Genomic DNA, 14,045 nt, shown 5'->3' on the forward strand with positions numbered 1-14,045 from the left:
TGACATCCTAACTCTACTTTGGCACCCCCTCCTTGCTTTGTCACCCTGTCTTCAAGAAACTGACCTCGCTGCTCCTAGGAGAGTGGAGGGAGAAATGTGAGTGCTGAGGGCTCTGTCTCTTGCACTCCTACTACCACATCCCCAGATGCTGGCTGGAGCACTCTGGCACAGGAGGTACAGAATGGATGGGGCACTTGTCCCAGAGTGCCCAGATCTCTGGCTTTCCCACGCTGGAAGGAGAGGTTTCTGTACTCCTGTTCAGTCAGGACTGACTAGCGGCGATTTTTTCTGGAACTGAGTATTTTTCACTTTGGGGGCCTCGGCCGTTAGTGGTGTTTTATAAGTACTGGTTTATTTACACTGAATTGAGTCAAATACAGTTGAGTGAGCGATTATGTATGACCTTCCTGGTTCCTTCTAGTTTAAAAATTTCTGTTTCTGTGATTTCTGTAGCGAAATAGAGTTTGCATACGTGTCTTATTTGATATGGTGTTATGATAGCTTAAAATGGAGATGGGGGTTAGATTAGGTGAGGGGTCCACAGATAATACTGGCAAATGGTAATACTGAAAAAATTTTTTGAATTTTTTAAAATTATAAATTAATACATGACCATTGTTAGGAATTTTAAAAATAGAGAAAAGTATAAAGAAAAAATTATTGCCGGGGCGCCTGGGTGGCTCAGTCGTTAAGCGTCTGCCTTTGGCTCAGGTCGTGATCCCAGGGTCCTGGGATTGAGCCCCGCATCGGGCTCCCTGCTCGGCGGGAAGCCTCCTTCTCCCTCTCCCACTCCCCCTGCTTGTGTTCCCTCTCTCGCTGTGTCTCTCTCTGTCAAATAAATAAATAAAAAATCTTTAAAAGAAAAAAAAATATATTGCCTACCATCCCCCTGGTACTAATCTTTTCATAGTTTGGTGAATTTCTCTCAAATCTTTTATAAATAAATAAGTGTAAATACATGCTTTTTTTTTTTTTTTTTTTTTTTAACAAATTCAGCTCTTACTTTAGATAGTTTGGATTTTGTTCTTTGCATTTAATATTTTCCTGGTTTTTTGAGGCATAATTCACAAAAATTGTATGTATTTAAGATGTGGTGTTTTGATATACATTGTAAAATTATTACCACAGTCAAGCCAATTAACATATCCGTCACCTCGCATAGCTACCTTTGTGTGTGAGAACAAGTAAGATTTACTCAGCGGATTTTAAGTGTACAATACAATATTGTTAACTCTAGTCCCCATGCTGTACATTAGATCTCTGAACTTACTCATCCTGCATATCTGACACTTTGTATGCTTTGACTAACATTTCTCCATTTCCCTCCACCCCCAGCCCTTCATAACCACTGTTTTGCTATCTGCTTCTATGAATTCACCGTTTTTAGATTTCACATATAAGTGACATCATGCAGCATTTGTCTTTCTATGTCTGGCTTATTCTACTTAGCATGATGTCCTCCAGGTTCATCTACATTGTTGCAAATAACAAGATTTCATTCTTTTTTAAAGCTGAATAATCAGTCCATGGTGTGTGTGTGTGTGTGTGTGTGCATGCACGTGCGTGTGTGTACATTTTCTTTATCCATTTATCCTTGACAGCCACTTAGGTTGTTTCCATACTTTGCAATTGTAAATAATGCTGCAGTGGACTTGGGAGTGCAGCTGTATCTCTTCAGGATTTTAATTTTATTTCCTTTGGATGTATACCCAGAAGTGGGATTGTTGGATCATATGATAGTCCTATTTTTAATTTTTTAATGATCTTCTATACTGTTTTCCATAATGACTGTTTCAGTTTCCAACAGTGTGCAAGGATCCTCTTTTCTCTACACCTCCTCAACACTTGTTTTCTTTTGACTTTTTGATACTAGCCATTCTGACAGGTATGAGGTGATTTCTCATTGTGGTTTTAATTTCCATTTCCCTGATGATGGGTGATGTTGGGCACATTTTCATATACCTGTTGGCCTTTTGTATGTCTTCTTTTGAGAAATGTCTATTGAGATCCTTTGCCCATTATTTATTTATTGATTGATTCATTGATCCTTTGCCCCCTTTTTAATCAGGTTATTTGGTTGTTTTTTGGAGGGGTTGTTTTTTGTTTTGCAATTGAGTTGTTTGAGTTCCTTATGCCATCTGTAAATAGTGACAGTTTTGCTTCTTCCTTTGCAATGTGGATGCCTCTTATTTCTTTTTCTTGCCTGATTGCTCTGGCTCGGACTTCCAGTACTGGGTTGAAGCAGGTGTGGTGAGAGTGGGGAACCTTATCTTGTTCCTGATTTTAAAAAGCTTTCAGTGTTTCACTATTGAGGATGACATTAACTGTGGGCTTGTCCTGTGTGGCCTGTATTATACTGAGGTACATTACCTAATTTGTTGAGTCTTTATCATGAAAGGATGTTGTATTTTGTTGAATGTTTTTTCTTCATTTATTGAGATGATCATAGGATTTTTTTTCCTTTCAATTTGTTAATGTGGTGTTTCACATTTATTGATTTGCAGATATTCAACCATCTTTGCATCCCAGGGGTGTATGACCCTTGATCGTGGTATATGACCCTTTCATGTGCTGTTGAATTCAGTTTGGTGGTATTTTGTTGAGGAGTGTTTCATCTGTGCTAATTAGGGATATTGGCCTGTAATGTTCTTTTCTTGTAGTGTCCTTATATGGCTTTGGTATCAGGATAATGCTGGCCTTGTAAGATGGGTTTGGATGTGTTCCCTCCTCTTCAGTTTTTTTTGGAAGAGTTTGAGCGGGGCTCTTGTTAATTTTGCCTTAGCTGTCCTTCCTGTTTGATTGCCTATTCAGTCTCCTTACTCACTATTAGTTTGTTCAGATTTTCTCCTTCTTCATGAGTCGGTCTTGGGAGGTTGTATGTTTTTAGGAATTTGTCTCTTTCTTCCAGGTTGTCCAACTTGCATTTAATACTCCATCATGATTACTTTCACATGGTGGGAGGGTGTGGTGTGAAAGTGGCTTTCACAACAGATCAGTGTTGACATCCCAGCTTCACCACTTAGGGTCTGCGTTGTTTTGGGTAGTCATTTTACCCCTGAACTCGTGTTTGCCTCCCTGTCTGGGGCTACTACTCTGAATTACCCTGGGCTGGATGAGGATGAGCTATCACAGGAAAGCCCATTTCTCAGGTGTGGGTTGTGGAATTGTGTTGCGGTTATTAATGTTCAAAATATTCTTCAAACATGTGTTTTTAGTGGCATTGTTTTATCAAGTGAAATGATAATATAAAAGTGAGAACAAACAATAAAGGAATATAATGTTTATATGGGAAAAACAACTTCTATACACTTGCAATTGAAGCATTTCCCCCCCACATACCTAGAGAGTACATATGGTGGTAGACTAAATGAGTTAAGCAATTTTTAACAGGCTTCCATTTTGCTGCCCAGCATCTAAATGCTGGTTAAATTAAAACAAGCATACTTGTAAAATTTAAACCTTATTTTATAATGTACATGCTAAAAAAAATATGCATTATTAGCCTATGACACAGTGAATTTTCACAATGTAAACACACTTATACAACCAGCAACAAACAGAATGTTACCAGGCACTTCCAGAAGCTCCTTAAGACCCCCTCCTGCAAGCGACTGCAAGTGTCTCCCTCCTAAGAATCATCCTCATCCTGACCTCTGTCACCATAGATTACTTCCCCCTGCATTCGACTTGATTATACCTATGGTGATATGGCTCATTTCGCTTAGTATCATGTTGTGAGGTTCATCTGTGTGTTGCATGTAGCAAGAATTTGCTTATTAATTCGGTCTCTCCCGCCCTTCTCATCTGGGGATTCTGCCAGGGTATGAAGCCGCAGTGTCCTAAGGCATCCATCATATGTAGTTGAATTGATTTCTCTCCTTGCATCTAGGATGTTAGAGCCTTGTAGCAGCTTTGGGAGAGTTGAGAAAATAGTCACTCAAATCATTTCTGTTAGAATCCATGAGCTTTAGCTTTTCTGGGTTTTGTAGTCTAGCAGCCCTCTCATGCCTTCCAGTGGATGACTTCTATTATTTTATCTGCTTTTCTTGTTCTCCCTGGGAGTTCTGGTGTACTGCACACCGCTCCACCAGGAAGTGGAAGCCCAGCAAACATGCTTTAAATGCATAGCTGGATCCTAGGAAAATAAGGGAAATGCTCAGGAACCCCCCCCCCCAAAAAAAAGATGTCGTCGAGAGTGGGTGGGTGGGGAGCTGCAATCCCAGCAGGTAAATGAACACAAGCCAGGGCCCTGAGACACTGTGGAAACTTGGCCCCTAGAGCCTTGGAGTATGAACGGCTGGCTGGAAGCGGGAGCCAAAGACTTGGATGGGATGGGAGGTGGAGAATGCTGGAACTGTGTCCCTCTCCATAGCTCCTAATATTATAGGACTCTCAGAGCTATATTCCTTGAATAGAAGAGTGGGCTGGGAAATATAACCCTCCTAATGGCTATAAAATGTCTGTTTTAGCTATGTAGGGGGTTTCGGTTTATGATTTGTTTGCCAAAGATCTGATCCAGAGCTTCTCCTCAGAGGTCTTTGGGGTTTGCGATTAGACTCCCCCTGATGTCCAGGAGACCCAAGTCTAGAAAGAGAAAATTACCACTCACACCAAGACACACCTGCCGGGAAAGCCGGCAGAGACAGCCAAAGAGCAGAGCTAGAGTCCCCAGAGCATCTCGATATGTTGTCAAGTAGCTATGTTTAAAATCAAAAGAAACAAAGGGTAGAATTTTTTTTTTTTAAGATTTTATTTATTTGACAGAGAGAGAGAACATAAGCCGGGTTAGCTGCAGAGGGAGAGAGAGAAGCAGGCTCCCCACCGAGCAGGGAACCCGATGCGGGGCTTGATCCCAGAACCCTGGGATCATGACCTGAGCCGAAGGCAGATGTTTAACCGACTGAGCCACCCAGGCACCCTTAAAGGGTAGAATTTTAAAAATATGAGCAGGATGCAAACAGTAGCAAAAATGACTATGCAGATTTGAGGAAGAACCAAATGCAGGTTTTAGGAAAGTGTTTAGCTTGGCACCTGGCATTTAGGAGCTACTTAACAACTGTTAGCTTATTGCGGACTTACAGAAGGTGCTCTCATTTAGGCAAATGATTCTCTGTAGAAAACTCATGACTTGGGGCACCTGGGTGGCTCAGTTGGTTAAGCTCCTACCTTCAGCTCGGGTCATGATCCCAGCCGGGGTCCTGGGATCAAGCCCCGCGTCAAGTTCCCTGCTCAGCGGGGTTCCTGCTTCTCCCTCTTCCTCTGCCTCTCCCTCCTTCCCCTGCTCATTCTCTCTCTCTCTCTCTCAAATGAATAAATAAAATCTTTAAAAAAAAAAATGAAACTCATGACTTCACACAGTAGGACGTGTCTTGGTGGAGCCTCAACTTGAGAAGTATTCACTAGTACTGTTGTTCTGTTGGCCTTAAAATTTATTGACTTAGTTGGGATTGGAATCACAACTTTGAGGCAGTTGCAAGCAGGTGTGGTAGGCATTTGCCCACGTGGTCAGTTTCAGCAAATCTCAGGATTATCCTTTGTCCGAGAGATCTGTCTCCACCTGGCTAGTTCCTGGATTCCTTTTGCATAAGGCTTTGTTTCCTGAAAAGCTGTCATATGAAACATCATTTTTAGGTGCAAATGTAAAAAAAATTGTATTATAGGTTAGAAAAGTAATGTCAGGTATCCCTTATCCTGCAGTGGGAGGAGCCAGGTACATAAAACTCATAAGAAGGTTTATAAAAATGAGTGTATTATTGGGGCAGCTTTGGCACTTCTCCCCTCACCCCCAACATGTTTTGAGTGCCTCCTGGATTCCAGGCCTTGTGCTAGCAGGAAGCTTGTGAGGATGACAAAAACATTGTTCCTCCTTCCCTGGAATTCACATTCCACTTGATCACCAAGTCTGCCCTGGGACCCTTACGCATGCATGGGAATGAATTAAATCTGTTACGTGCTTCCTTCTGCAAAACTGTTGATATCTTACGAATTTCTGATGAGTCTTCTTCAGCTTTTGGAGCAAGATAAGTATATATATTATATATATTTCCAAGTATATGGAAACAGTGACTGGTTAGCTAGATACCATAGTTTTCAAGCAAATAAATAGGTTAAATAATCAAGTTAACTTCTCCATATTACTAATTCCACCACTCCAAATCTTTTTAGGACGATGTGAGGCGTAAGGTTCATCTGAACACCTTTGGATTCTTCAAGGATGGGTACATGGTGGTTAATGTCAGTAGCCTTTCTGTGAATGACCCTGCAAGAGCCACAGACAAGGACACAAGTGTAAGTGCCTTCCCAGGAGGTCAAGGGCATTACCCTTCTCTGTTGCTCAGATGAGAGCTTCACCCCACACTTAAATACAAAGTCTCAGATTATGGAGAAAATTAAACTTGTGAACAGGCATCAAATAGTTTTACTTTTAACACTTAAGGTGTAATTTTTGAATAATTTTAGTAATTAGTGATCCCTCTTACAAAATGAATGCTAAGAAAACCGAGAGAAGGCTAGGGCAAAGAATCACCTTTTCTGCTCTTCGAGTAAGAAAGGTATGGATGCCAGAGTATCATGTGGATATTTACCTCTACTCTTTTTACCCCCTCTTAGATTGGATTCAGCCTGGACCGCACAAAGAATGACGGATTTTCTTCTTATCTGGTGAGCATTACACACATGACCTGATCACTCCCTTCATGTGAGCCCAAGACACTGGGTGAGAACACCCTGCTTCTGTCAATGCTCTTTTCTTGCTGGGGTGGCTGCTTTGACTCCCTAGCATCTCTGAGCACCCACAGTTGTGTTCTTCGGGATGGAGGTTGGATCACTTATTTGCCTTGTTCCTGAAAACCTTTTGTTCTTGTTCTAGTGTGAATGACTAAGATCATGTACAATTGGGTCTTCCTTTCTCAGGATGAAGATAATTACTGTATTTTAAAAAAGCAGTCTGTCTCTGTCACCCTTCTAATCCTAGACATCTCCAGAAGTGAGTAAGTAATTCTCATGTTCCTTCAGTTCCATCCTCAAGTAAAGTTACGGGGAATTTGGTAGTTAAGGTAACATTTACTGAGTGTCTGCCATGTGCCAAATACTGTGCTGAGTGCTGGAGGTTAAGAACACGATGAGGGAGACGGAGGTGCCACCCTCAAGGAGCTTGGAGATGAGTGAGGGAGGCCAAACACCAATACAGATGATCATGGCAGTATAGAGAGGTAGTGGGGCAGAGAAACTGGTGAATTGTAGAAGAGAAGGGAAGGCTTCAGGCAACTCTTGGCCCAACCAGCCTTCGAGTGAGTGGACTTCATCAGGTGAATAAGGGAAGAGCATTGGAGGCAAAGGTAGAGCAGCTCGAAATAGTGTGGCGTGTTCAACAGAGTGAGTTCATTATCCCAGCCAGCTCTCATCCAGGGACAGAGGGAAGCCTCTCCCCCATGAGGCAGGACTAGAAGTGCTCCCCTCCATCTCGACCCGGCTAGCTTAGCTCACGTGTCCATTCAGGCATGGGGCCTCACCCCCCCCCTCCTTGGCAGGATCTAAATCCGCTAAGAAGCGAGAGAGAGGAAATGCTTGTGCCCGCTGCTTCTCAACATGCCCCCCTAGAGTTCACTTTAACATCTTACTGGTTTTTTGCCCCTTGTTCTGTTCCCCTTGTTGAGCACATTATAGACACTTAGGGGGAAAATATGTCCTTCAGAACTGTGTGGTTGCTAGGAACGTAAGCTTCAGAGTGAGAATGCTGGGTCCTCACCTGGCTGCTTCTGGCCTCACCACTCTTGAGCAAGTTCTTAACCTTCCTGAGCCCCCATTTCATCAGGAAGCATGAAGGAGCTAGTAGAATCTACATCAGGGACTCGAAAGGACTATCCGAGATAATGGATTTGGATACCGAGACAGTGTGTAACACATGGCACTCAGATGGCCATTGCATTACCTTGAACTTCTTTTCTTTTCTCTTATTTTGAATGTAGGGTGAGAGTAAGATCTCCACCAGATGCTGGTACGCAGTTACCAAAGATCGTCTTCAGCAAGGATGAGAAGGGCCTAGGCCAGAGCCAGGAGCCTGGGGCTAACCCTGTTTCAGCGGGAAACCAGACTCAGCCAAAACAAGGTCAGCTGTCAGTCTCAGACCAGCATTTCCTTCACTGCCCTGCTCTGTAGATTCTTTTTTGTCCCCAAGTAAAAGCACATACATCGTAGCATTATGTTATTTTGGGGGTTATACAAAAATATATAACCGTTAAAGGAAAAGGTGGAAACTATGGGGAAGGTGGGGAAAAGAACAGTCGTTCCTCCATCCTTGCAGCACTAGAACTTGAGTAATCCTATGTTCTTTCTGGGCTCTTTCATGGGTCTGGAATGTTTGTTTGTTTTTAGATTTTTAAAATTTATTTATTTGAGAGAGAGAGAGCAGAGCGAGCAAGAGAAACTCATAGTCATCATGTTTGTAATTTCTTAAGCATCCCTGTTCACTCAGCTTGCAGACAGTTCATTCTTACCAGCCCTCCCGTTATGTGGATCCTATAATTTGCTTAAGTTTTCCTCTTAAGGAGATGTATTTCCACTGTCTGCTATTATAAATATTGCTGCATTGGGAGTTCTTTATTTGTAGAACTTTGGTCATATCTAGAACTTTTTTTAGGATGGGTTCCCGGAATTGGAATATTTGGTTCAAAGGCTGTGAATACTTTGGAGAATATTGGTACATATGTTCAGTTCCTTTCTAAATGCGTTGTATGAATTGATGCTCCTTTTGGGAAATCTGTAGGAATACTGACCACATCACCATGTCTTAGCCAGGACTGGGTTTTGGGTGTTTATTTGTTTGTGTTAATCCCAAAGTAAAAGGCAAAAAGGATATTCTTGGTTTTGTATTCATTCTCACTACTCAGGCTGCACTTTATCTCCACACGTTGATTAACCGGTTTATATTTATTGCCTCTTTTATTAACTGTCAGCCTTGTCTAATAGTTTAGTTCTTTCAAGAGAACTTACTCTTTATTGTATTATTTACACATTTTTTTTCTCAGTTTGTCAAAACCCTAACCCAAATTAAAAGACATGCAGAAATGTTACATGTGTTTGATGGTAGAGCTTAGTGCCTGTGCGCCATTCATTTCTTGTTCACATATGCATGCCCTGCACAGAAAGTATTCTTTTCCTTCTTTTATTCTGAAACTCTCTCCCTGCGGGGAGTTTGAAATCCTGTCTTCCCCATGAAGGGCATCTGAAGTGAAAATAAGGCACAGATACCCTCCCTGTTCCCTGAAAGAAGCCTTTAGCAGTCTTAACACACCTTGCTGTGTGTGGGGGAAAAAAAGTATGAATTGTGCTAATATGATTTGCTATTAATTTTTCCCTGTGTATAAATAAATGTCATATATGTATTTTAAAATGATCTGTTTTCAAGCGTGATAACTTAGAAAATGAGGAAGGTCACTCCATGTGGCACCTCTGGCAATAACATCACTAGGTTATTCAGAGATGATTTCCCTGTTGGTACTAAGTATTATCCTTTATTGGAGAGCATTGATCATGTAGCAAGCTCCAGTTTGCTGCTTCTGTGGCTCAGGAATTGTTTTGGAATCTGAGGAGTTGTCAGTCTACAAGATAGCATGTGGCCTCACCTCAAACTAACAAGTAGTTTGAATTATTTGATATTAGACAAGCTAGAGCCTCATAAAATGACCCTGTCATACATACACAAGCTGAATCATGCAATAATATCTTTTAAATGTTTCTGCTTCTAGACAGTGGAAAATCTAAAAGAAGTACAGTAGATTCAAAGGTAAGAACTGACCACCCACTGTGCTCAGCTTTCCAGGATATATATGTACATATGTGTGTGTGTGTGGATATAGATGTAAGTGTATATATGTGGGGATATGAGGGGATGTATTTATATACATGCATATATACAGGTACACACATACACACGCCTGATCCGTGGGGAGTGGCCGTCATTTGGAGAGGTAATGTTACCACATTGGAAGAATTTCAAAGTAACATTCAGTTCTGAGTTGTACAGCACTTACATGGTAGAGGATCAGACAGTGAGGGGGGCTGCCCTCAGGAAAGAGATGTCATCAGGGCTTGGAGTTTGGTGGGTTTGTTTGGGGAAGAGGAAGGAATGTCATAAGCAAAGACCGGAAGTGGGAATGAGCATGACAAATGCTGGGTGCTGGCCAGTGGGAAGTAAAACGTGTGTCTTTGGGAGCAGAGACAAGGATCTTAGATAATAAAAGTCCGGACAGTAGAGGGTATTAATTGATGCACAGAAAATAGGAAGTCGTCAGAAGTTCTTGATCAGGAAGGACTGTGATACAGATGGTGTTTGGGGCAGATGTTCTGAAAATAATGTGCAGAGCAGCCTCAGAGAGGGAGACAGTGAAATTAGGACGACCAGGAAGAACGCGGTTGTAACAATACCGGTTCAGGGCCATGAGGACCTGCACTGGAGCAGAGTCTTGGAATGTGGAGTAAGGGATGGGGCGGTGTTGGGGGCAGGGGAGGAAGGAAGTAGATATTTATTTATTTATTTATTTTTGTAGAAGAGTAGATGGTAGAAATAGCAGAAGGAAAAATTGGGAACATTTTGGGTTGGGATATCTTGATTTTTCAGTGAGGGGACATCCAAATGGCAGTATTTTATTTTAACAGCTGTGTTGAAGTATAATTGACATACAATAAACTACACATATTTAAAGTGACAGTTTGCTAAGTTTTGACTTAAGTGTACACCTGTGAAGCCACCCCCACAACAGAACAGTGAATGCACTCATCACCCCTCGAGTTTCTCCTGCCCCTTCGTCTTCCTCCCGTCCTCAAGCAACCGCTGATCTGCCTCTGTAGATGAGTAATGTAGAACTTTATAGAGGTGCATTATGCAGTACGTGCTCTTTTTGTTTTCTTTGACTCAGCATAATTCTTTTGAGTTCATCCATGTTGTTGGGTGTATCAGTAGTTCACTCCTTCTCTTTGCTGAGAGTTAGTCCACTGCACCAATGGCAATAATACACTGATCATTTGAAATTGGGAATGGCGTCCAGGTGAAGTGCCAGGGTGTGACCTGGGTGGGCACCTGTAGTCCTGCTGAAACTGTAAGAATGGAGACACGCTCCAGGCGGGTCGGGGGGCAGGGGCAGGGAATAGGGGGGTTAGTGGGAGGTAGAAGAGACCGCTGAGAAAAGGAAGTGGGTGAGGAAGAGTTTCTTTCTCTGTGAAAGGGGATCGCAGACATCTTGAAAGGATGGTGAATTTTATTTCCAGAGAGCTTCTGAAGGTCAGCAAAAGATTTAAGAAGGATGTGCTTTTGTTTTGTTCTGTTTTAATTTTAATTTTAAATTTAAAAAAAAATTTTTATTGTTATGTTAATCACCATACATTACATCATTAGTTTTTGATGTAGTGTTCCATGATTCATTGTTTAATTTTTATTTTTATTAGTATACATTTTCTGCCAGTATCCTAAAACAGGTTGTTGTGTTTTTTTTAGGCAACGGGAGAAAAATCCTTTTCTGTTCACAATAGTGATGGGGCAGTTTCTTTTCAGGTATGTATTCTCTTGAGTAATCTTAATAGGATTTATCTCTACAGTGTAAAAGGGTGAGTTTGCAAAGGAGTTTTGAATTTAGGAATAATAATTTAGGCATGCTACGAATCAGTCACTCGAATGCAGTAGCTCTCTCCATAGCAAACCCACAAGGTGGATATTGTTACCCACCACTTAGCTGATCATGTCTCTGAGAATGAGTGACTTTGTGAATGTCCAGTGTGAGTGACAAGGCCCACATTCCAACAACCCACGTCTGCCTGGCTGTCCTCACACCTCTGCCTCTTTAATCCCGTGCTGCCTCCCATTCGGAGTGTGCTAGAAGCACAGAATTCTGTACCTAGAAGGACCGTTGGTGATCATTTAGGATGCTGGTAGAATTTTAGAGATGAGTTCACCGAGGCTCAGCAGCGTTGAGTGACCTACCCGTCTGGCCCCATTCTTCACTGCCCATGAGTTTATGGCAGCATCCCAGCCTGTGGATGGGCTAGGACGTTGGATGGGGTCTCAGCACCCACTTACTAGCTGGTGGCCTTAGCTCACTTAACTCCTGGATCTTGCTCTTTAATCATCTAAGAGTGAACAATGATGGCACCTTTCTCATAGGGTTGTTATAAGTATCATTTTTTAAATATAAAAGTGCTCTGGAAGCAGTGCACAAATAATCTTTTATCATTAATTTGTAAGAATCACTGCCCCTTTTCAAACCAGTTTTCATTAATTGAGGTATAATTTGCTCAGAGTGAAATGCACAGGTCTTAAATGTGCAGTTCGATCAGTTCCGACAAATGCACGCACCTGTGTAACCCACTGTCTACCAAGATTCTCTATATTTTTACCACCTCAGCGTCCCCCATCCCTGCATCCACTGTTCTGATTTCTTTCAGCATAAATTATTTTGCCTATCTAGCGATGTTTATATTGTCTTTAAATTTAGTGACCATAGGTATTAATAGCTAATTGAGAGCCTGTGGATGCTTCCCATCTGCCTCAGAGCAAAAGCTCCAGCCCGTCCTGGTCTGCAAAGCCATGTAGTCTGGCCGCTGTCTCCTCACTGACGTTGGCTCCTGTTTCCCTTCCAGCCACAGAGGCCACCTTGCTGCTCCTAGAAACAGTCAGGCCTTAGGCTCTGCTCTGGCTGTACCCACTGGCAGGAATGGTTGTCCCTCAGAAGCCAGTGATTCATTTCTTCCTCTTACAAGCCTTTGCTCAAATGTCATATTCTCAGCAAACTTTCCTCCATTCACCCTATTTTAAATGCCGCTTCCTTCCCTCCCCTCCTCCTGCTGGTTTTCCCTTAACACTTCTCCTTTCCAACATGCTGTGTCCTCTGCTTATTTATTATGCTTATTTTCTGTGGCTCCCTGTGGAGGGTAGCCATAAGGGAGAGGGTTTTTTTTAATTTGTTTTTTTTCTGATGTATTTGAAATCCCTAATCTTGCGCCTGGCCTGTAATAGGCTGTCTCTTAGTAATGATGGAGCCGAGTGATGGGTGTGGAGTGCTTGCACGTTGTCATTACCTCAGTTCATCCTTCTGGCAACTCTGTGAAGGAGGCACTGTTATTATTCCCCTTTTACAGTTGAGGAATCTGAGGCTCAGAGAGGTTAAGTAACTTGCACAAGGGAAGGATTCAGACCCAGGTTTGTCTGCCTCTAAGGCCATTCATGTGTTTAATCACTTTCTTTACTGCCTCCTTAAGAAAATACAAAAGGTGCTTTTTTCTCTTTTCCTTCTCTCACTTTAAAGTGCTTATTAGTACAGTAAGTTTTTTGAAATTTCTTTAAGCCTTTTTAAAAAAAAAAAAACACCAAGGAAAGCATGATAGGATATACGTATTTGTCAGTTACTAAAGCTTTGTGTTAGGGCGAGTGTCGTGATTAAGGACAGTGGTTGAGATAACCAGTTCATAGGCTTCTCGGGACTCAGGAAACAGGCAGTGGACGGACAGTCTGCCTCTTCTCTGGCTTCCCTTCTCCTCGGATAGAAGTCAGTGGGTGACCCCTTGCTGTGCTGCTACTCAGTACCCTAATTTTGGACAAGGCAGTCATTGTGAGCTTGTCTGCTCCATCCACAGAGCAGGGATGGTGTTTTCTCTGCCTAAAGCAGGAAAGGGACTGTTAGCCCTTATTCCTACTCTAAAACATACACTTTTGTTTGATTTTTTTTTTTTAAGGGTCAGGTGCCTACTCTGGTCAACCATGACGAATGTACTGACTTTTTTTAAAAATTTATATTTCTTAGAAATTTCATATGATTTTTTTTTTTTTTAAGATTTTATTTATTTATTAGAGAGAGAGCATGAGGGGGAGAGGGTCAGAGGGAGGAGCCGATGCAGGACTCGATCCCAGGACTCCAGGATCATGACCTGAACCGAAGGCAGTCGCCTAACCAACTGAGCCACCCAGGCGCCCAATTTCATATGATTCTTACTTCTGGAACTAGAAGTTATTACTATGTTTATTTGTTTTGTTTTGTTTTGTTTGTTTTTAAAGATTT

The 14,045-nt window shown here is 42.0% G+C and overlaps 1 protein-coding gene across 3 annotated transcripts in view; it reads left to right on the forward strand.

The window, feature by feature from the left end:
• GPR107 (G protein-coupled receptor 107) overlaps window positions 1–14,045 on the forward strand; it is a 90,749-nt gene that overhangs the window by 19,516 nt on the left and 57,188 nt on the right. For all 3 annotated transcript variants that reach the window (XM_044920354.1, XM_021691184.2, XR_002480385.1), the window contains exons 2-7: window positions 6,166–6,288; window positions 6,610–6,660; window positions 6,913–6,989; window positions 7,968–8,107; window positions 9,747–9,784; window positions 11,492–11,548. In XM_044920354.1, coding sequence (XP_044776289.1) covers window positions 6,166–6,288; window positions 6,610–6,660; window positions 6,913–6,989; window positions 7,968–8,107; window positions 9,747–9,784; window positions 11,492–11,548 — 486 coding nt within the window. The remainder of the gene's footprint in view (window positions 1–6,165; window positions 6,289–6,609; window positions 6,661–6,912; window positions 6,990–7,967; window positions 8,108–9,746; window positions 9,785–11,491; window positions 11,549–14,045) is intronic.

The sequence above is a fragment of the Neomonachus schauinslandi genome, chromosome 13 (genome assembly GCF_002201575.2).
Source record: "Neomonachus schauinslandi chromosome 13, ASM220157v2, whole genome shotgun sequence".
Taxonomy (NCBI): domain Eukaryota; kingdom Metazoa; phylum Chordata; class Mammalia; order Carnivora; family Phocidae; genus Neomonachus; species Neomonachus schauinslandi.